General features: G+C 40.6%; 2 protein-coding genes across 9 annotated transcripts in view; one reads left to right on the top strand and one right to left on the bottom strand.

Moving 5' to 3' along the window:
* Positions 1–2,146, top strand: part of Sclt1 (sodium channel and clathrin linker 1) — a 92,382-nt gene extending 90,236 nt beyond the window's left edge. For both annotated transcript variants that reach the window (XM_050138404.1, XM_050138405.1), the window contains exon 18: positions 1,624–2,146. In XM_050138404.1, the coding sequence (XP_049994361.1) occupies positions 1,624–1,686 (63 nt within the window). In that variant the 3' untranslated portion in view covers positions 1,687–2,146. The remainder of the gene's footprint in view (positions 1–1,623) is intronic.
* A 10,211-nt stretch (positions 2,147–12,357) lies between these two features.
* Positions 12,358–23,484, bottom strand: part of Jade1 (jade family PHD finger 1) — a 61,107-nt gene continuing 49,980 nt past the window's right edge. For all 7 annotated transcript variants that reach the window (XM_050138397.1, XM_050138403.1, XM_050138398.1 and 4 more), the window contains 2 exons: positions 19,324–19,441; positions 12,358–16,064 (listed from right to left, as the gene is read on the bottom strand). In XM_050138397.1, coding sequence (XP_049994354.1) covers positions 15,178–16,064; positions 19,324–19,441 — 1,005 coding nt within the window. In that variant the 3' untranslated portion in view covers positions 12,358–15,177. The remainder of the gene's footprint in view (positions 16,065–19,323; positions 19,442–23,484) is intronic.

Below are 23,484 nucleotides of genomic sequence, written 5' to 3'. Positions count from 1 at the left end.
TATAAAACATCACTGTCTATACAAAAGTTTCTGCTAATGACAATTACTGGGCATAACATTCTGTGTCTATATTTGAAAGTATTTTTCTAATGTTTCAAATTGTACTTTATTTTTATTTTAGGTTTTAAGTAGAAACAAAATATTTCAGGTACAAGATACCTTTATTTAATGTATATTTGTATATAACCAAATAAATCAAAAACAAAATATAAAAACTTAGCCATTGGGAAGTAATTTAGAAAATATATCAGTGGAATTCTAGAGTACACACATCATATAAACAAAATGAGTCATTTCTTCTTGTAGGAATGAATAGAGACCAGTTCAGTGAGCATTCAGGCAATTGAAATGGATGGATGGATGGATGGATGGATGGATGGATGGATGGATGGATGGATGAAACGATGACAGCAAAGTAAATGAAGTCAAACATACTATTAACTAACATTATGTATAAATGTACTGTTACCATCGTAGTATATTCTTAGCTACTGATGGCGTGGCATGTTGCCATGTAGTAGCTTTGTTTTGTTGTTGTTCTTGTTGTGGTTTGTTTTAGTTTTGAGACAGGGTCTCTCTCTCTGTAGCCCTGGCTGCCCTGGAATTCAATATGTTGACCAGATTGACCTCGAACTCACAGAGCTTCACCTAGCCTGCCTCTCAGTCGCAAATGTTGGGATTAAAAGCATATGCCACAACACCTGACTCTCCCTCTAATTGTAAAAGTTTAAAATCATACAAATACTCAGCAGTAAATGACCAAGTAAAACTGTATTCGGATAGGGAAAAGTTTGAAGATAGTAAGAAAAATAAAGTAAATCTATTATGCAGTTATTTCTGAGGCTGATAATCTAAGCAGTAAAGTAGATGCAGACTTTTTTAACTACCAAAAGGTGTGCGTGTGCTCATTTAGAAAATATAAAAAGAAATATACTTCAAAACGGCAAGTAGCTGGAGACAGTAGCTTTTGCTTGTAGTTTTGGGACTCATAAGACTGATGCTGGAAGACCACAGGGTTCAAGGCAAGTCTGGACTACATAGTGAGACCCTGTTTTAAATAAATAAACAAACAAACTGAAGGTAGAGGTTGTATATGAAGAGAGAACTAGAATGAAGTAAAGTTTGGAGAAGGAAACCGGCTTTATACTATGTATTGTTTTATATTGTTATTTTAAAACCTGCTTTATACTATGTATTGTTAGGTTTTTTTTATCATATATACACATAACTAACCCCAGTTACTACTCAAAGGTCACTTTCCCCCTAGACTTGTCTTAAAATCTGTAATGATCTGATTACCAGATCTGCTTTGTATTTGCCTAGGCCAAATTTGTATGAGACACTTTGCTGATTAACTTTTATATGAATGTTTTCTCACCATCTGTGAAATATAGGAATTCAGAGTGTCACTCTGAGCTACGGACTGCCATATTTGGCATGCATGTCTCTAATGTGATTCAGACCCTTCAAGAGTAAAATAGAATGATCACATAAAAAGAGCTCTTCCAAGGCCTTCCACTTAGACTACCTAGTAACTGTTGGCTGTGATGTGGCACACTGTGCTTTGTTTTCTTCTTATACTCCCCACAGAGACTCCTTACTGATTGTTTATTTTGTTTGCAGCTCAGTGTGATTACAGTGCAGAGAAGAAAAGCAGCCTCCATGATGAATCTGGAAAATATTTAAACATATTCATAGTTCACTGACAGAACTGTAGAGTGGGAAAAGCTGTTGTACCAAAGCGTATTGACATGGAGAAGCCTGCAGAGAATGGTGAAAGCTTGTGTCACTTTGCATAAGCATTTTCCATTCTGTGTTGAGGGTTACTGGAAAACAGAACAGTGACAGCTTCCTGTAAGTAAAAAATATATAATCCTATATTTGAGATTCAGTGGAGAATAAAGCCAGCTGAGAAGAACACACTGCCTTTATCAATGTGTCTATTTTTAATTCCCTTTTTTTCCTTTGGGAGAACATAATATTTTCAAAAGAGGTTTAATAAAAGCCCTGGAATTTGATATTTCAGGTTCTAAGATTTGGAGATTTAATATCTCATTGTTATTCCTAAGTCATTTTGATAGTTCTTAAGATTCCCTATTTTACTATGAACTCATAAATGTAATAAATTATGTATTTTGTAAAATGATGTTGTCATGTATTTGAATACATAATTGTAATGACTCATTTTTAAGTACATAGCTTTATGTATGTATAGACCTTGACAATATTTAAACATTTAGGAGGGGGGTTTATTCTTTCCTTTTTCTTCAAAGTTTACTAATTAGATGGAGATCTTAAATTCTAAGGTTGCATAGCTTGAGTTGTTGCAATCCTGCAACCCTGCATAGATCACTATACATTCTCTTCCTGGTTTGCGTTTCCTACACACTGGGATAGCAGACAGGTTTACAACTGAATAACTAGTTAGAAGGCTTTAATGTTTTCCAAATGAGTTGAAGTCAATGTGCAAATATCCCTGTATATACATTTACCCTTAAGGTTTGGTGCTAACAAGATGATATACTCATAGGAATCTTTGTCAAGGAGTTGAAAATTGAAGTCCTGAGAATGTAGGGTTTGCCTCAGATGCTTCCATGATATGGCTAACAGCTTCAGCCTCTTCCACTCCACTTTCCTCTTTCTTGTGCTGTAAACTTGGTGGCCTTCTTTAATTATGTTGGTACTTTAGCCATCCTCCCATCAACAAAGCAGGCTTGTATAGACTTTTGCATGAAACCTTCAGATTTCATATATCCCTTCCTCAAAAAAGAGTTTTCTAACTTGAATCTAAGTGAACCTCTCTTATTACAGTGTTCTTTCTTAAATAGTGAGCTTTTTTTCACTCACTGCACTTGTCAGTAATTATAATTAACTGGTCTTTTTTTTACTTTTGGAAGGTCATTGAGACAAGATAACATGTATTCTCATTCAGCCCTGTGTCCTTAGCATCCTGCTGAGTTCCTGGCACTTCAAGGAGTGGAGTAACTGTCCATAAACTTAAGTTTAAGAACATGGTCGTGCAGAAGGGGCTGTTTGTTAGCTGAGCTGAGGACTCCTCTCTGCATCTAACAATATAGCCTCTCCAGGTAGTTCTCTCTCTGAGTATTGAGTATTCTCCTGGAGGCAGATAAGCTGTAGAGTGAGTCTGTCACTCTGACCTCTGAAATTGCTAGTAATTCCTGAGTGGAAATGCTAGTGGAATCTTAACATCTCATGTACTGGTCAATCTTCACTTCATTTACAAAGACAGTACCATTTCTGTGAACTGTGTTTTAGGAGACAGAGACAATGAACAGGAAAGAGAAAAGAAATTACCTAAATCTAAAATTGAAGACAACACACTAGTTCATTTTATTTATTCATGCATCTTATATTATGTCTGCCTGAGAAAGAAAGGAGATGTGATTACTACTTCTTCCTTTTGTGTACAAATATGCAAATGGGGCAGTCAGTAGTCTCTTAATTCTCCTCTGGTGTGAGAACTCCAACTACCCCACACACAGGAGAAAATTAGCAGCAATTCAGCTATTCAGTTATTCAACGGATAAGATTTCCTAGATGCACTGTCTTGTTAGAGCAACTCTCAAACAAATCATCATGAAAATTATTTAAATTATTATATAAATTTGTTCTTTGGCCATAGCACATTTGAGCATTTTTTTCGAAAATCACAAACTTAGTGGCTGAAGAGATGACTCGGCAATGCATGAGCACTTACTGCACACTTACTGCTATTCTGAGGACCAGGTTTAGATCCCAGAACCCACCTTAACTCCAGTACCAGGAGATGGAACACCTTTTCTAGCTTCTATGGGCACTTGCCTTTATGTGCACATGACAATACAAAGACACACACACATAATTAAAAATAAAATAGATCCTTTTAACAAATATCAGACTTAAATAATATAAATGCAGTGTTCATATAGAAAAATCCTCAAAACTAAAAAAAAATTGAATTAAAAGCAAACAAGCAAAACTTTTAACTGGGCACAGTGGCTCACATCTGTAATTTCAGCACTCAAGATATTGAGGCAGAAGGATGACTTTGAATATAAAACCAGTCTGGTTACATCATGAATTCTTACTGAATCAGACTAAGCTATAGAGTGAGCCCTGTATCAAAACAAAAGAATAAATTAAAATAACAAAGAAAATGGTATTTGCAGAAGTAAAATAATAAATCTGTAGTAAACTTGGTTGTCAAAAATAAATTTGTTTGGGAGTTAAGGAAATGGTTACACAGTTAAGGGCAGTACTGGCTGCTCTTGCAGAGGACCCAAGTTTGGTTCCTAGTACCTCTGTGTCTGCTACCAAACATCTGTAACTGTGGTTTCAGAGGATCTGATACCCTTTTCTGGTTCCATGAACATTTCATACATGTAGTGCATAGATGTACATGCAGGCAAAACACCCACACATAAAACTAAACATAAATAAAAACGTGTTTAGTTCGCTAACCATGTGAATATGCATGTGGTTTTAAAGGCAAAAGGTACTGACTGCTTTCTCTTACCAATCATTATGACATACATAATCATTTGTGGTCATAGTAATACTATCATTTGTATAGCAGTTGTTACTATCACTTGTATGAAGAGAAAAAATAGCTATGTACATACATTGGAAAAGAAAGACATCTTGAAAGTAATTTTTTTACAGTATTTAACCTCTTTTTAGCCTAAGAATTTACCATAAAACTTTGCAGTGGACTGTGGGTGTTGCTCAGTAGAAGAGCACTTACCTGTATGCATGCCTAGTTTCAATCTCCAGTACTGCTGAAAGCAAAAATCCCCCACATCCTCCACATTCCTACAGGCACTCCAGTATGCACACTATGACCCCTCATCCAGTCATTGTTACCTTACTTGGTAACAAATCAGAACCCCTCAGTATGGTTGCTCGATACATTTCCAATCTGCTCTTTGTTGCTGCTTGTACCTTATCCTAAGAACGCCAAGAAAGACCCAGCCTTTTGCCTTGCAAATGTTCATTTATACCACACTAATCATGTTTCTCATATCCAACCTAATAATCCTGATCAACAAGAAAAATGATAGTCTTCGTAAGTAACTCCCTGTGGCATCCTAGTAATCATGATTCATTCCTTTAGTGTTTATTGAAACCATTTAATTTCTTTGATAAGGCATTATGGAAATATTCACTCAATATTTTTAGTTGATGGTAACCAAGTACTTTCTTGAAAGGAAAAAGTGCCAGAAGAATGTAGCATGATGTGTAAGGAAAACTGTTATCACTTGGATCTGTGAAAATAGAGACTAGCATCTCCTCTTATGTAAACTAATATAGAGGATAAAAAAAATACTAGAGAAGTAACAATCACAGTTTTACTTACACCTAAAATAATTCATTGGAGAATTGTCTCAGTTCTGTGACTGTAGAAGGAGACTGCTCTTTTGTTTCCCTGCTGCTCAGACCCAAGTAATCATAGAAACTATATTAATTACAACACTGTTTGGCCTATTAGCTCAGGCTTCTTATTAACTAACTCTTACATCTTAAATCAACCCATTTCTATTAATCTGTGTATTGCCACAAAACTGTGACTTTACCCAGTAAGGTTGTGTTCTGGCATCTTTCTCCTTTGGCAGCTACATGGTGTCTCCTTGACTCCGCCTTCTCGATAGATAGATAGATAGATAGATAGATAGATAGATAGATAGATAGATAGATAGATATAGATATCTTCCATCCTAGCTATATTCTGCTATAGGCCAGAGCAGCTTTATTCATTAACCAATAAAAGCAACATATATACAGGACATCCCACATCATGCGACAGATATGCTAATACATATTACTGGTGTGTATTTATTGATAATATATGGAGTAGTAGGCATCTATTTATTATCACATATAATCCAACACTGCTACTTGGTGGCAATGATTTCCTTCCCAATAATGGGAAGTATTACAAAGGTTAAATATTTGCCAGAGTCACTGGATTTAGTAGAATCCCTTACAGTCGGCGGCACAGCATCTTTCAGTTTGTAGTGTCTGTTGGCATTGATTCAGCAGCAGCCTTTATAAATGTTCTTGGTGCCTGGGATAGAATTCACATCAGCATCTGGGTGCTCTCTGAGGCTGATTGCATACCATTCTTTTTAGGTCCGGGTCCATGTTCTTCATCAAAAACACAGACAGTCTCTAGTCAAAAGTACATCACATTCCTCACAAGAACGCCAGTCTGGTTCTTCAGAGCAAAAGCACCTGAAGATGCTTTCCCTGGTTTCTTCTTAGTTCCCTTTTCTGCTGCTATAATAAATACCATGCCCAGGAACAATTCAAGGGAGAAGGATGACTTTGGCCTACAGTTCCAGGGGGCTTGAATTCATCATGTTGGAGACAGCTTGGCATGGGACAGCACCTGGCTGATCATGTCCTGATCCGCACACAAGAACCAGGGAGTGTAAACAGGAAGTGAAACAAGGCTTTGACACCCCCTCCAAAGTCTGTCCCCAGTGACAGCCTTCCTCCAATAAAGCTGCCCCTCCTAAAGGTTCCACAACCTCCCCAACACAGTGCTGCCAGCTACGCAGCAAGTGTTAAATACGTGAGCCTGTAGGAAACATTTCTTCTTTAAACCACCACATCCACCTCTGCCCATGATTTGTATAGATTTGATCTTTTAATGATATCCAGTGCCCTACTCATATTTTTTACTGCTTCATCTTTCATATTAATACCTTCTCTTTAAGCCCTCATAGTGTCTGTCTTCCACTTGACCATTCTATTGATGAAACTTCCCACTGTGTTTTTATTTCATACATTATTTTTGTTTCTGAAATTTAAATTTGATTTTTGTCTTTAATATTTATGTCTCTTTTGTATTATTCCTCTTTTGTATCCTGTGTTGACTTACTTCAGTTCAACTGCTTTTGACTGGTGTTCTGTTTAAATTTATTCAGAAGTTTATTTTATGTCGTCTTTGGTTTTGTTGAACATTTTTGAAGGCAATTCTTTTGAATTCTCTGTTTGAGATTTGATCTAACTCATCATTGGAATGCATTACTTTGGAATTAGTCATTTTCAGCAGGAATCATGCTGTCCTGGTTTTTCAGGTTTCATTTTATGTTTCTGCCTTGGCATTTAGGTTATCCAAGTTGTTGGTTGGATTTTTGTTGTTTCAAGTCACCCATATTCTTTCATTTGGTATATCTGTGATGTTCAAATCAGAGTCAGCTGTAGTACTGCTGACTAGGGGTAAGTCAGTAAATAAACCTCAGCTCTGTTTAGGCTACTACGCTTGATTACCAGCTGTTCTCCGAGAGCAGAGCACTAATTGCAGAACTGTCACTACCAGGAGATGGAAATACAGCACAGGCAATAACAACCATCTCTGTTTTAACTCCAGTAATTGAAGAGGGCGTAAAGGAACAAGGATAGTACAGTGTGAGCCACAATACCTGTTTCCCCTGGGTAGGAACGGCGAGGAAATGAGCAGAGAGCATGACTGGAGTACTTGAGCTCCAGAGACAGAAAGTACTCAGTAAAGGAGGAAGATAAGACAGCTCCAGTGCGAGGGAAAGGGAGAGAACAAAGTAAAGTAACGCATTGGGATAATTTAAAATGACCTCGGCGCTGAGCAGGAAGACCACCTACCCCAACCTCCTGTGTCTGGAGCTGTACTTTGGAAAAGCTTACCGAAACCAAAGGACAAATGAGAATAAGACAGGACAAGACTGGTCCACTGAAACGTCATGACCAAAAGTAACTTGAGGCAATGGTTTATTTCACTCAGATCTAAGTCACCTCATCAGCAGTGAGGCCAGGATCCTGGAGGAGGAGCTGGTGCAAAGGCCATGGAGGAGTGCTGCTTACTGGCTTGCTCCTCATGGCTCAGCCTGCTTTCTTACAGCACCCAGGACCACCATTTTCTCAATTAAGGTTTCTTACTTTCAGATGACTGTAAACTTGTGTCAAGTTAACATAAAAACTAGCTAGCATGTGGTGTAGTTGTTGTTTGGGTTTTTTGTTTTGTTGTTTTGTTTTGCTTATGTGCCACTCAGCTCCCAAATAAATACATGTAGACTTATTCTTACTTATGAATGCCCAGCCTTAGCCTGGCTTAATTCTAGCAATTCTCTAACAAACTAACTCATTTATCCTCTTCTACTTTTTGCTTCTGGGCTTTTTACCTTTCTTTATTCTCTGTCTTTTTTCCCTTCTTACTCCATGGCTGACTGGGTGGCTGGCCCCTAGCGTCCTCCTCTCCTTTTTCTTGCTCCTCCCTCTTCTCTTGCTTCTTCTATTTATTGTCTTTTTATTTATTGTCTTTCTATTTATTGTCTCAGCCCTGCCAATCCCTCTCTCCTGCCTCGCTATTGGCCAGTCAGCTCTTTATTAGGCCACCAGGTGTTTTAGGCAGGCACAGTAACACAGCTTCACAGAGTTAAACAAACACAACATAAAAGAATGTAACACATCTTTGCATCATTAAACAAATATTCCACAGCATAAACAAATGCAACATCTTAAACTAATATTCCACACCAGCACACCCATTAAATTTAAATGAGATATTAACTAAGGGAAGGACATAAGTGAAGGAAAGAATACTGTGCAGGTCCGAGGTCTGTATGTCTCTCTCACCTAGACTCAGGTGCCACACCTTCTCTCTGCTGACAATATTCCCCACTGACACTGCCTGGGCTCTCAGAGGGGCCTTTGCCTCAGTGTCTACCTAGCCCACTCAACAGGGCTCTATTTTTAAATGGCCTCTTGCTACTGCTCAAGTAAAATGTGGGGAAAGCAAGCTTCTCCCTCCTCGTCTGTTATCGAAAGTGCAGGGTGGATTTCCTGAAAGCTCTGTCTTAAGCAGAAGTCCCCATCCTCTCTTATTACTCACTGGGAAGAAACCATTTCTCGGTCAGATTTGAGCCCTCTTGAGTACACACTGAACTCTCTCCAGTTTTCCAGTTTCCCTCCTTCCACTGCTACTGAAAGCAAGGTTTCTCTGTTGTCATCTACTCACAGAGCTTCCAGCAGTCTGTACGTGCGTGTCATTCACCTGCCATCTTCGGGAGCCTCAAACCCTAATCCAAAAGCCCTTCATTAGTACCTTGAAAACTTCCCTGAGTGTCTTTTTATCTAGTGTAACTTACCTGATAGTTCCAAACCTAGAAAACCAAAGTGTCCATATCCTAAATACAAGGCAAGTAAGGGGAAATCCTACTTTTCTAAATAAAAAGAAGTTACCAATCCAAACGCTGAAGCTGGAGCAGAGCTACAGCTAGGAAGGAAAAGAAGGAAGTCTGCCGTTGAGGATGCTGTGTGGGGAAACACAGGAACAGAGGAAAAGATGTGCTTCATGAAAAAATTGCTTTACATTGGAAGTAATTCTGCAGTTAGAACCACCAGTCAGATAAGGAGGTAAAAGAACCAACTAGACCACAATTGGTAGATGCAGTATAGAAGCTCAGTCCCGGCCAAGCCGAGCAACGGCGAGACTGTCAGAACAGACTGCCGTGGTTAGAATGGTAGTGCCATTCATTCTTCTTTGCCGCGCTTCTTGACTTGGCACTACTTGTTTTTGTTTGTTTGAGACTGCCTCAAACTCAGCCTTTCAGCCTCAGCTCCTTACTGGGTTTACAGACATTCACCACTACAACCAGCAGCATTACTCCCCCAGTTATAGAAATGGCTAGGTTTGTTATGCTTAATATCACACACACACACACACACACAAATGTTGAGTTGGAGATTTTTTAATTACTTGAAATGTCAAAACAATCCTTATATCAGAAACTGGTTTTAAAGGATTTTCTTTATCTTCCAAATATTGTTCAACTATAGAGAATTATTCTTTGCATCCCTAAAAGCAGTATTTTCTCTCTTCATATGTGCATTTGTTTTACCATAAGTATGTATGTTACAGCTAAAGTAATTTCATTCTTCCTGCAAAAGGCAGATCATAGTGCCTAACAGACTGGTCTTGTCATTTCATGCTTATAGTCTCTCAATGTGCAAATCCAAAGCTGTTGATTTTACTAGATGTGATTTGATGAAGCTCACATATATACGCCTATATGTCCTCAAGAGCATGTGAATTGTTTTACGTGAACTATTTTCATATTGAGAGCAGCAGAGCCTGGAGACTTTGTCTCAGACTAGCTGGAAATGGTTTCCAGATCTCCCCACAGATGGTGAGCCTCAGTTTCCTCATTGCCAAAATGAGAACAGTGCCTGCCCAAAGACTCAACAAATCGGTATACGTAATACAGTCCAGTGCTTGCCACTTGATAAGCCCGGTCTAATTACCAAGTCTGGAGGCTCCTCTGAAAGCTGTACAGAATAACAGAATCTGCCATTTGGAAGTTGTTACTGTGGAGATAGCATTGGCAAGGTTACAGCTAATTAGGGGAAGCGGTTCATTTCAGCACAGCGTGAGTCAAGGAAACAAGACTAGGCTGCTGCAGCAATCTAGCAAGAAATGCAGAACCCTGAAGAGGTGATGGAACTACAAGAAATGGGAATTATTGTTGGGGTGGTAAAGACCTTGAAGAACAATGGGCCATTGAAGAAAGCATTCACAAAGGATTCCCAGGGTGCTGCCACCTAAAACGAGAGAAAAACTGAATACCCAGACCTCAAGCATCTGTATAATCTGAGAATTACTCCACCTTGAGAAAGCAGTACACTCAGTAGAATTCGGCTGTGTGGAAAGCGGCAGAAACCAAGGAATGGACAGGACAGAACAGACTAGCTTTTAATGCTTTTCAGAGACAGAGCTCTCCAAACTGGCACAGACTAGGCTGAATGTCTAAAGCTGTTCTAAGCATTAAAGAGAAACTGGAGGAAAGGTTTCAGTGCTGCAGTTAACGGCGGTTTGATGCAGATGGCTAATGTTTCAAAGGCAGAACCATTTTCTCCTTGATTTGGGTGGAAACATGAACTCAAATCCCAGGTGCCCCATTTCCCATCACAGATTACAGAACTGCCAACACTGGGCCCTTCCTTTGGCTCCTGGGGACTTAATTTCCCCAGGGAGTTATTCTGACTATTCAACTTGAAGACCTTATAGGAAGAATCACAGTTGCTTCTCTCTAGAGTCTTAGAAGAGTGAGCAACATGGAAGTAAATAGTCACTAAGGAGAACAAGGAGAAATAAACAAAGGTCTAGCTAACTATTGACAATTCATGTTAGAAGACACTCTTTAAAATTATAAATTCAAGTAGAGAAGTAATGATGGCTTCTAATCATAATCTACATGGGGGTGTGTATGCTACATAAGGCTTACTGTTCCCAACACAAGGGTACATTTGGCTGGACTGATTGTGTAAGACTGTGCCCACAGCCAATATTCAAAACTAGAAATTAGGAGGCACAGTTTTGCCAATTCCCAATACTATGATCTTAGACATCTTTTTTGTGGAATGTAGGTCAGTTCCTCTTATTTGATCTACTGTTCCAGTGTTCTGCGTTCAAAGGGATTTAATGAAACCACTCTGAAAAAAATGTTAAGCACTTTATACTTATAACCTTCAGGAATAACATCAACATGGGCAGGTTTACCAAGTCATAGCAGATTCCTGGGGCATCCTAACAATGAAAAACTCGGCTTACCATAGTTCAATGCCTAGCACATGCTTTGCAGATCTTTTTCTTTTTTGGTTTTTCGAGACAAGGTTTCTCTGTAGTTTTGGAGCCTGTCCTGGAACTAGCTCTTGTAGACCAGACTGGCTTTGAACTCAGAGATTCACCAACCTGTCTCCCGAGTGCTGGAATTAAAGATCTGCAACCACCCGGCTGCAGATCTTCTGTAAAATGCTCTAAGTAATACAACTCCAGCAAAACACCGAAATGTTGGTCTTTGCAGCAGTGGAGACGGGAAGCAGGTCTTGCACATGCTGGACAAGGGTTCTGTTGCTGAGGCACACCCAGGTATGTCCTTTAGGGTTGTTGTTTTTGAAGATTTGAGATAATACCTAGTTCTTCTTCTTCCTCTACCTCCCAAGTTACCTTGCCTAGCATCTGCCTGAACTCCTAACTTGGGAGGTTGGGATAGGGTAGGAGGCATAAGCCTCTGAGAAAAGTGAGGCTCATGAGGCTTAAAGACTTGGTATGGTTAGGTGAAGAATAAGCCACAGCTCAGCCTTTACACCTAGTCTGCATTGCTTTAACAGTTGTGTTCAGATCCAAATTATATCCTGGAAAGAGCTCAAGGTGTGCATGGAGGGGTGGAGGGGAATGGACAACACCAGGGCAACTGTGAGTGATTGTGTCCTCCAGGTAGGTACGTCCCCTACAGTTCTCTCTCTCCATGTTAACAGTGAGACAACAAACCAATGGTAAGGACCCTTAACCAAAAGCAGATTAACAGACCACTTTAAAAATGTATTGCAAAATGTACAGCATTTATTCACATACAGACAAAAAGGCACAAATTCTACTAAATAGTTCAACAAAAAAATACAGCTGTCTTCAACTAGTTTTATAAATACTTTCAAAAAGGGGGTAGAAATAAATACAGGATTGGGCCATGTAATATAAAATAGTCATCTCTACATATACTTTGTTTAACTTCTGATTTTAACTCTTCATGCACCTTTTTTTTTTTTCAATTTTAGCTGAATGGACACCAAGCTAGGCACATAGTGAAAAATCCTCTGTACAAGGTTACAAATGTAATGACAAGTTTGTCCATCTTAAAATAATTAAGATTTGTACACAACACATAAAACCCTTCATTTAAATTTTGTGTTTATAACCTAACAAATGACATTCCAGGCAACTTTACAAAAATTTAACTAGCCTACATTTTGACATAATACATTGATCATAATCAAAGGTATTTCTTGGTCAGGATGCACAAGGAAGATTCAAAAGAACAAACAAACGAAAAAGCTCCATACTAATAGAATGCAAGTGGGTAGGTGGGCTGTGGCTGCTATGGCCGCCTCATACAGAGTTCCCAGCATGACATGAAACTAACTTACAAAGCTATCGTTACACTGTCAGAAACCGTGCTCTATACCATTTGCATTTCAAAGCAGTAATAAAAAAGTGTGGGCTTTTCTTTTTTGTTTTGTTTTTGTGGGGGAAATTTTTTTATTTTTTTATTTTGTTTTATTTTTTGGTTCAGCATAACTTGGAACATTTGAAAGCTTTTCAACCTAAATGTGGGGGAAAACAGGTAAGGCATTATTTTTGCACAAAACTAGCATTCCTAATAGTGCAAATGGATCTGGTGCCTCTTAAAGTGGTGAGAGGCGATACACTCACTAGATTAATTTAGGTTTTCTTTCTATGGCTTCACAAATTATTCCTCTATAAATTCTCTTCTCACCCAGTGCTGTTGCTGTACTCAAAAGATAATTAGATAAGAGTCCAACCTTTTCCTGGATCCAGCAAAAGGGCTTTGCTCATATGCAAAACATCTAATTTTCAAATTAAGCTACAAGCAAAAGTACAACTTGGACTCCTAAGATCCTTCAAATACCGGTAGCAACAAGCAGATCTGGACAGCAGTCTCAAAAGGAGCTCCACAGCTCAAAAATAGTCAATCTAAAACCTGGGTCATCCTTTCCCCGCCCCTGAATTAGCTACTACAATGTACTTGAGAAGTTAAGACTTGGTTTGAAAATGTCGTACATACAATGGATGCATCAGATCTGTCATTTGATCATCTGATAAAAACTTGCATAGCAAGATGGAATTCAATAAGCCTTTTCTGTTGTTGACGATCATCTGGAAGACTTGAAAGCTTCTACAAACTCAAAGCATTGCTCCTTAAATATCAGAATGTCCCTGCCACATGGAAACAGATGCATAAGTGAATCAGGAATCTGAACATTGATATTAACAAACTAAGGGTAATTTAGGGGAAACTGGGCTTATTCCAAATGCCCTTACATCTAAATCTCATTGCTATTTCCTTTTCTTAAATTTGATTCACAACTACATTGAATGCCAAAGAAAAAAACAGGACTTTAACACTATCCACTTGTCTGAATACATACGCACTACATGAGTGCAAAAACAGAACATTGTACTCAAATTTAATGCTAAATTTATTATTGCTGATAATTTACTAGTTATTGCCCTTTGCAATTCGAAAGTCCAAGTTACGAATAAGAGTTTATAACTCCAACTCCAGAAAACCTATTCAAGGGTACAGACTTTCCTGTATAGCCTTGGTCAATATAAGAGCTTGACGCAACATATTGCCTTTCTATTGTTCTAAAATATAACCTGTTTTACCTTTTTTTGTTTCTTTTCCTTTTTGCTTAAGGAATCCGCTCATTGTGGAAGCCTGGATTCCCCAAATATGTAATGGTCAACTCTGGGAAGTCAGAGTCACCAGAGTCTGACGTTCATCACTTGAACTTGAATAGTCATTGTATTATTGGAAGCCAGATGGTCAAGTACTGGCAGTAGCCAGGGAAATCCCAATTGGGTCCAAGGACCGACAGCTACAAAAGAGGAAGGTCAAGAGGACTAGTAACACTTGGGCCTCAGCTGCCCTTTCTCACAGAACTTTTTCAACATCCTCTCCACCCACCCTATGTCCACAGCCCACTCGGGGCCTCAGGACGGGCTACACAGGCCCTAAGTCTGACTTCAGCAGCTCCGCTCTGTCCCTCCAGCCTTCCATCAGTGCCTGCTGTGTAAACTCTTCCCCTGGATGCCACGTGTGCAAGATCCCAGTGTTGCTGAAGCTTCTGAGTCCCAGCTACTCATACCAACAGCCTGGGAGCCAAAATGCTGTCAGCATTTACCATTCCTAGAAAATAAGCTTTGTGGGCTATAAATAGTAAGTGAAGGCTTCTATAAATAGGATTTATTCATAACACAGAATTCAATCTGATTCTGTACTCAGAGTATCCAAGAGTTTGTGCTTTGGAAAAAAACGTAGAGGGCAGTAATACACGGTGCCTTCTCAAGCCTGGCCCTCTAAAGTTGCTTCATCTCTAGTGTTCAGGTTCTAATCTTAGTGTCTTGTAGTTACAATCTACTCTTCTGTTTGCTCAACAAGTTGCAAATAACACAAACTTCTCACAACAATGATTTATAAACGACTCTGGAAAAATTCAATCTGAATTGCAAGGAAATACGTTTGTGTAGCTCAGAAATAATGGGATTTTGCTTGCCCCTGTGTCAGACCTCTCAGCATGGCCAGCAACAAGCCACATGCTTCCACACCGTCTGTTTGATCAAGAGGCCAAGATGCTTCTCCTGATGATGTCTGTCCTCCTGCTGATGGTGCTGCTGGCATGAACACATTTCTTCTCCGATGCTTCACTCTCCGAGTCACTCATTTCCACATCGGGGGCATACCCGTCGTTCTCACTGTCGGATCTTAACCTGTTCTTTGCCCTTTCCTTGCCTGGAACTCGGCCTAAACCCAGGTGGGGGCAGTCTGAGTGCTGGTGGCAGGCCCCCTCACGGGCTTCTCCTTGCTGCTGCCGTTCCCCCTTCTTTGGAATCCGGAATCCTCCCCAGCTTTTCACTGGGCTGGCAGGTGTTATAGGCACTTTGACTAGGGAGCCATTGCACTTGGGCACAATCTCCTTCCTCATGCCAGGTGCTGACTGCCCTATTCCAGGGGAGGTGGCAGCTCTTGTGTTGTCCAGATGCCTCTGGGATGTGTCTGTGGACCTGAGAGGCTTGTGACTCTGTTTAAAAGATTTGTCCTTTAAGTCTCCTTTAATGAGATCACAATGAAAACGATTGTCTCTTCTTTTCCCATGGTCTGGTGTCACCACACCATTTTTCTGTTGTGCTGATGATATGAGACGTGCTTCTGCAAAAGTCTTTTCAAAGCTCAGAAAGTTCTCTGCAATCCCCAGCCCCTCCCTTCTAGCACAAAGATCTGACTGCTTCAGCAGGGCCTTGCCCTCACTCCTAGGACTATTCTGCAATGCATCTCGCTTATGGGACTTTTTCAGCGAATGGACCAAGGAAGTACTACTACCCATTTGTTTCCTGAAGAATGCAGAATGCCACTTCAAGTCCTCTATCTTGGGAGCATTGGGACCCACAGAAGGACTATTGAATAAAAGCATGTTCTCCAGTGAGGAGGAGCAGGAAGAAGGCACACCTACAAACAGAAAACCACAAGGGAAAAATTACATAAGCAAATCCGAATGAATAAAGTTCTAGACCTGAAGCATTATTACACAAACTTCCCACCCAAGAGTCACCAGCTCTTTGTAAAAAAATGTGTTTTTAAAGACATGACCTGATTCAAAAATCTGCTTTCAATCTAAGTAGTCAGAATAGGACATTTTGTCCAGAACCACTAAGCTACAACGTTTCCTGAAAATGTCTGTTAAAGGACAAACAAAATTCAAAGAGGACCTGATTTTCAAAAGGGGGATTCATTCAGAATCCTTCCAATGGCTGCCCTTCCTCTACCTGGCTGCATAGCTCTGACTGTACAGTTCAGTCATCACCTTCCTCTCTGAGACTAAGCAGAGCTCAAGTTTCTTTCTACAAAGGCTCAATGAGGACAAATACATGTAAATGTAGAAAATGAATAAGGGTAGGTGTTCACAATAATTCTGGACATGAAATATTTTAAAAAGTTCATTCATTATATGCAAAATCTATTGGGTTCAAGTTGCCATCCAAGTTAAAGATAAGTTAATCTTTTATCCAAATCACAAAACTTAAGTTTCATAGCTTAACCTAGTAAAAGCTTACATTTTATGAAATACAAATTCTCATCTCTTGATAAAAACTGACACTTCCTATTCTTCTAAACTATTTTTTATTTATTTTTATTTCATGTGGTATGGGTGTTTTGCCTGCATGTATGTCTGTGTACTACATAGGTACAGTGCCTGTGAAAGCCAGAAGAGAGTATCTGATCCTCTAGAACTAAAGTTTATTGTAATAGACAAGTGGGTGCTGCCGTGTGGGTACTGGGAGTCAAACCCAGATCCTCTGGAACGCTACAGCAGCCAAGAACTTTTAAACAGTGACCCACTCCTCCAGCCTGACCCTTCATAGTCTACTTGTCTTGTACGTTAGTCATGACCCACAAAATTTATCTCATCACCTCAGACTCACTAACCCTGGTTTGAAAACTGCTGGTGGTTCCTAAGGACCATATTTCTGCAAGAGTATCAAGACCTGCTACAGAAAAGCAGTTCTCACATTGTGTCTCCTGTTAAGGTATGAACCACCGGGAGAACAGGGTTCAGCTCCAAGGTCACAGGAGCCCTCACAAGACAAACTTACTGTCCATTAGATGGAGGCACAAGCCACACAGATGAGGTCCTTTTTACAAGCTGTTGGCTTGGAAATGCCTGATTCCTCAAAAAACCATCACTGGAGTCTCTTTTGATAGCCATGTGTGAGGTGGGGTCTTTGTCTGTTTTTACTGAAATACCCTAACAGGAAACAGAAGGGTGAAGAAGGTCCAACGCTGTCTGAACTGTAATTTCTATCTACTGGACTTGGAGCCCATGTCTCTCAAAAGTATCTAATGATAGGCCTCCCATAAGCATCATTTCCACTGAAGATGCTCACATTGTTCCCAGAATCACAACAGTTTGAGCCATGAATTCTAAGAACACACGTTAAGTCATCATCATCTCCCTTGAAACTATCTAAGCACCATAGTCTAGAAATGACATCCCTTGGAAGAACAAAGTCGTTTCCAGTGACCACACTCATCAAATGAAGGGAAAATAAGATCTGTTTCTCTTTTCTGTACTTCTGGGGTTTTGTTTTGTATTCTTTTCTTTAAGCATGGTCTCATTCTGTAGCCTGGGCTTACCTAGAACTTATAACGTAGTCCAGACTGACTTTGAAATTTTGGCACGCCTCTTACCTCAGCCCCAGTAAGCTTATATTACAGGCATGCTCAGCAGCAGCAGGAATTCTGGATCAATCTACCTTCCAGTTCTGTAGCCCAAAATACATCCTAACCTTGTGAAGAGAATTTCATTCATTCACCCAAGTACAAACCGCAGCCAAAATGCAAGTGGCTGCCTGTGATACCCATAAAAAAGGATTCCTTTCAGAAAGGCCACACGAAAATCATCTTTTATGGGTAACAAATTCCACCGCAAGTACCAAGCTGGCAGAACTCTGCAGGATACACTACAGTTAACCATTCTAGGCACCACCAGCTTCCAACGAAGAATGAAGAGAAGGGTGGCCTTAAAGGATCTAAACTGCACTGCTTTTACCTAAGAAGCTATACTTGAAAAACTTAACATGCACAGTTTTGCAACTAAAGTTTCAAAAAATGAAAGACATTTGGTACTTGGTCCCTCTGGAAAATATTTAACTCATAGCAAGAACACGTCTAAGTTAACATAAGAATGTTATTGAAAATTCCCCTCAGCTAACCAAGTTATCTCTGGCCACATGTATTTAATTCAAAGCCAGTTATCAACAGTTTTGAACATGTGTTGTTTGTATGTCGTAATTATCTAGAGAAAAGACGACAAAATCAGGACGGGGAGAATGAATCACCTGTGATTCAGAACACAACTGCCTGTCAAGGATGCTGCTGCTGTAACTTAAAGGGCAGTCAGTCCAAGGGAGTCACCCATCCTCTACTGAAGGCCGGCCCAAAGCCCACCTGCCCCTAACTCAGGACTCTGTGTGGAACAACTTCCCAGGACAGACTTCCTCCATGAAACTCATACATTCCCTACTTCTTGGGACTGGTCACCAGAGAACGCTGGTGCTAAAAGCACACTTTAGAGGTCAGGCAAATGAATCCCAGAGTGAAACACCTACCCAGCATTACACATGGTCTCCAAGTAACTGACACTCTCTCCGGTAGAGGAAGCATACACCCCACAGTTCTTACCCTTTTTGGCTGGCCAGAGCAATGTAAATAGAAGAATAAATGTCCAGCACACTCGGAATTGTATCTCTACCTTCTGAAGTCCACTCTAAGTGCTAAGGATTAAGTGTATGTGGTGAGTATGTGGTCTTACTTCTATTTACATGTTCCGTCGGCCCTTTGTGGCCAGCCCCGTTCATCAAGAGCACCCAACTGTGCTCCCACTTGCACTGTAATTTTCTGATACTTCCAAGAGATAGCTTGAGATAGCATCCCCATTTGATATAAAGAAATTGGAGAAGAGTAGGGTTTACAGCTTGCTTCCATCTGGGCAAGCAGGAAGCTGCTACAGGTCTCAAACCCTATTTAAGGCCAAATTCAGCTCTTTCCCTATAACATAGTGCCTTTAATATTTAAAGATGTCATTTAAATATGAACTACTTAAACTTTCTACAGGACAGATGAAAGAGCAACTGTTTTCCCTCAATAGCAGTGTTAAGGCTGCAAACCCCTGCCCTATATTTTGCCCTTCTAGGGCTCAAATGCATACCTGAAACTCTTTCTTGCTCCAAGAGCTTAGTGTAAAGACTGAAAATCTGTTCCTGGACTTTGCACACAGACCGTTTAATCTTTTCCCTGCGGGTCACCATGTAAGTGAGGTTCCGAACCTAGAATGTAGAGAATAAAGATTCTAAGTGAGCAATACAGTAATGACACTTGAGTGTTTTCAGTCTTCCTTTACCTGAGACGTACTGGCCCTCCTCGGGCCTTGACAGACATCTGAAATCCAAATGTGCTTTAAGCATCTGACCCTACCAGGAGGAGTCTGTTTGTCTACTCCTCTGGTGTCTGCAGCAGCCACGGAGTGGCACTGGGGGAGCAGCAGAGCAGAGTCCCACCCCTCCCCTCCAGTCTATGGTGTAGAGCTCTGACTTGCTGCCTTGAGCCCGAGAGTTCTGCTTACCATCCAACAGTGTCATCCCAGCAATCTTACTGTCAATGGATGTAGAGTCCAGAAGCAACCTCCCTGCGCACTTTTATCAAGCATCTTCCAGGCCAATGGCATAAGAACACCCTGCACAAGGTTCTATGGCAGAGCAGGTGAGCTGCTTGGTTCACTGGATACAACTTTACAAAGCCAGCCCAGCAGTGCAGTGTATTCCAGGGAGGTGTGCTAATGCCTGGAAACTGTCCCAGTGTCCCCAGCCAACCTATGAGTCTGTGGATCATGGTTTAAAACTGCTACTAACCTCATACTAGTTCATTTGTAACTGAAAGACAAAGTGCTGTGTGCTGGGATTCCCCACTCATATATAAGACTGCTTCAGATGATGTACACATTCACTAGTTTGTGGTCAGTAATCTTCCATAATCAATATTGCCTACTCTTAAAGCCACCTACATCACTAACAAAATGAAAGAATAAAGTCACTAAACCCCACTGATCCTTTGGTCCTAACGTCTCCTGGTAAAAGTAACTGGACTGGCCTGGTGGTGGTGCACACCTTTAATCCCAGCACTCAGGAAGCAGTGGCAGGTGAGCCTCTGTGAGTTCAAGGCCAGCCTGGTCTACAAAGAGAAACCCTGTCTCAAAAAAAAAAAAAAAAAAAAAAAGGAAAAAAAAAAGAAAACAAGAGTGACTAGATAGCATGGGTCTGGAGACAAAATGTTAGCTTCAGGCCACCAATGAACAGCTGAACCTTTCTTCAGGAAGATGCTCATAAAACCTCAACAACCTCAGAGGCAGCGGCAGTAGTGGAAAACAACCACATGCTCCTGACTGTCATCAATGGCACCCTAAACATATGTCCTCCTTTTGAGCAGTCTCTTTGTGTAAAAACTCTAAGTGCAAGTTCAAAGGTCACCGGCTGCTTCTCTGACACAAGCCATGCCATTTTGCACACTGGTTATGAAGGCACCACCACCAGGGTGGTTTTCAGACCTTTCTAAATTCCCCCCAATCCCAGCTATGCTCAAGACAGTCTAGTTTACACGAGGGCATGAGACAGGAAGGGAAACAGTAGCAGGCTCTGCTGACCCTGACTGATTCACTATCAGGGTCTTCTTCTATTCCTACATTCATCATTTACATTATTAATGTTGTCAAAAATAGCCTTTGATTAAAGAATTTAAAAGGAAATCACTCTCCTTGTCTTAAAGTCATTGGACATAGCAAACTCTGACAGCCACAATTCCAGGCAAGGAAATAAGTGTTCTTTAGAGAAAACCAACGTGGAGCTAGAAATGACTAAAAGAATATTCATTCTCTTTGATAAGTAGTATTCCACCCAAATGATATTATGAGTAGCTCAAAAAGAATCAAACCTCAATCCTCATCTCAAATTCAAAACTTTGAACAGTACACATAAGGCGGCTTTAACATAAAGATTCTGATTTTTGGAAACATGAAATGGGCATTGTAGTTTACGTTCATATTCACCTCAGATAGATAGCAGATACATCTCAAACTTAACCCATGAAAAGTCAAGGGATCTCATCTTTGGTGGCTTGTATACCAGGAAAGATTTTGCCATGGCCTCAAAGTGAGAACATCTATATTTCCAGTGACCTCAGATGAGGAGCTTCTACATAAACCCACAGAGCAAAAAGGCCATGTTTGCCAGCTGGGATTGGTTAGGCCTGACTGATCCAGCTCTGGCTGACCACTGGAGAGCTAAGCACTCCAAAGTAGACCCCCCAAAAAAAAAAATTCTTGGCAGGAATCTATTCATTTTCCTAGAGAACTTGACTGATACTACTCAATCAAGCTTCCCCAATTCACCTTCCCTACCTAAGCTGCCAGCAGCAGAAACCCAAACCCCATCGCATCACGTCCCCTGAAGCCAGGCTAAATCCAAATCACACTTTCCTCTCAGAGCAAGTCACAAACAAAGCTGATGATACCTGATTCCAGTGTGCACTTTTAAGTTTCCAGAACGTTACTATCACATCAGGGACTGCATCCTGAGAACAGCCTAACAGCCAGGAGCATCTGCAGAGGGTTTCCTGCTTGCCACACCAATGCCTTATATGTATTTTGTTCAGCAGACAACTGTGGCCTCAGTTGTGTTTTGGAAAAGTTCCATTCCACTAAGTGACAAATGTATAGTATAGGACTGTCCCCTAGGACTTGACGCCTTTCCATACAACTACACAGAGTAGAGCAAGAGGATGTCTTTATCTGAACTAGCACTCAATTCTGAGCTAACACTGATTGCCTCTTCTTAGAGAGAGGCAATATATCTCCTAATTATATGGTCAGGAGTCCTCTAAGAGTGAGGTGGTGGCCTTGGGAACGTGAAGTGCCACTTGTCACATCACCAACCATCTTTCCTCTTTTTAGTGCCTCCTGATATCCATCCATTCCTGTCATCTCTCTTTCTGGTCTAGAGCTGGTACCCAGGTTATTTAAAGAGCAATTAACATAATCACTGAATCACCTGCACTTCTAATGCATGCTACTCACTTGTTATGGGATGACCACATGCCTCGATTCCAGTCACCTGTGTTAACTGGTTCTTGCGTGCCAGGCGTGTACTGCTATTGCCTAAATAGGCAGACCACTAACTTACTAAGAAAACCAGTCCACTGTAACGTTGGTTTTTTTTCTTTTGTCATGCCTGCCCTGATGAGCCCTTGGCCTGATATACTTGTTTAAATTGCAAAGCACTACACGACTCTCCAGGGCCTGGCATAGACTTCAGCATTTTCAGACAGCCCTCATCGCAGATGAGGAAAACATAACTTTTCATTATAAATAAACCCTTTTAAACTGACACTGAATTCATTAAAACTTTAGACTTTTTAATAATAAATGTTAAGTAATGCCACCCACACACATACACACACACGCGAGCGCACAAATCCTGATTTATTCCCCTATACATTATAGGCATTATTCTACTTAAAAGCAAAATGACGACTCCAAAAAAAGTTCAGAATTTAATTATAACTGTATGTTAATCTCAGTAACTTAAATACAGAAAAAGAGTTAGTACACCACAATCATTTTCTACACTTTTATTCTGTGGTGATTGTGAAACAAACACAGTTAAAACATGAAAACATCTTGGACTATCTGGCTCCGTGCACCCCAATTACAGCAGTTGTTGGGTGAGGACGGTAGCTTCTCAACAAATACCCAGTGACCCTGAATCCCTCTCTCAGTAACATACCACAAATGCATGTGGTTCTTTGAACTAACCACCAGGGGGCGTCTGGGAGCCTCACCGACCTGCTCCTGCCTCCCCTAAGCCTAACACCAGCCACCTTACCCTGAATCCTAACAAGGTCTAGAAAGGGACATCACAAGAAGCCAGCATTGGACGGTGTACTAAAAGGGCCTCTAATGAGCACTTAAAACTACTTTCACGACTACCCCATCTCTAACAAGGAGGTACAGGCCGCTGTGAGAACTGATCCTTACAGCTAAGTACATCTGCAGTCTCTCCCTGCCCTGCCTACACTCTCATTTCAAACCATCTATGAGTCAGAGTCTCTTGCCGAGCAGGTGATGAATCACTCCTCTCTAATAAATGGGGGCTTGAGGGAGAGATGCGTTAACTGTTTCAGGCCACTTGGGTGCCTTCCGCACAGGCTGCTTCAGGCCAGAAAACCTGCCTCCCATCTCTGCCACACTAATGAATTTAATAGGTAGCTAGCAGTCAGGGGAGTAGGTGCAAGAGGTGCTGAAGACACTTCTCCAATTAGT

This window comes from Alexandromys fortis, unplaced genomic scaffold (genome assembly GCF_014885135.2).
Source record: "Alexandromys fortis isolate MF-2015 unplaced genomic scaffold, M_Fortis_MF-2015_v1.1 scaffold_15, whole genome shotgun sequence".
NCBI classification, from domain to species: domain Eukaryota; kingdom Metazoa; phylum Chordata; class Mammalia; order Rodentia; family Cricetidae; genus Alexandromys; species Alexandromys fortis.
Note: the sequence above shows the minus strand (reverse complement) of the source record. Positions and strands in the feature narration are given on the sequence as shown.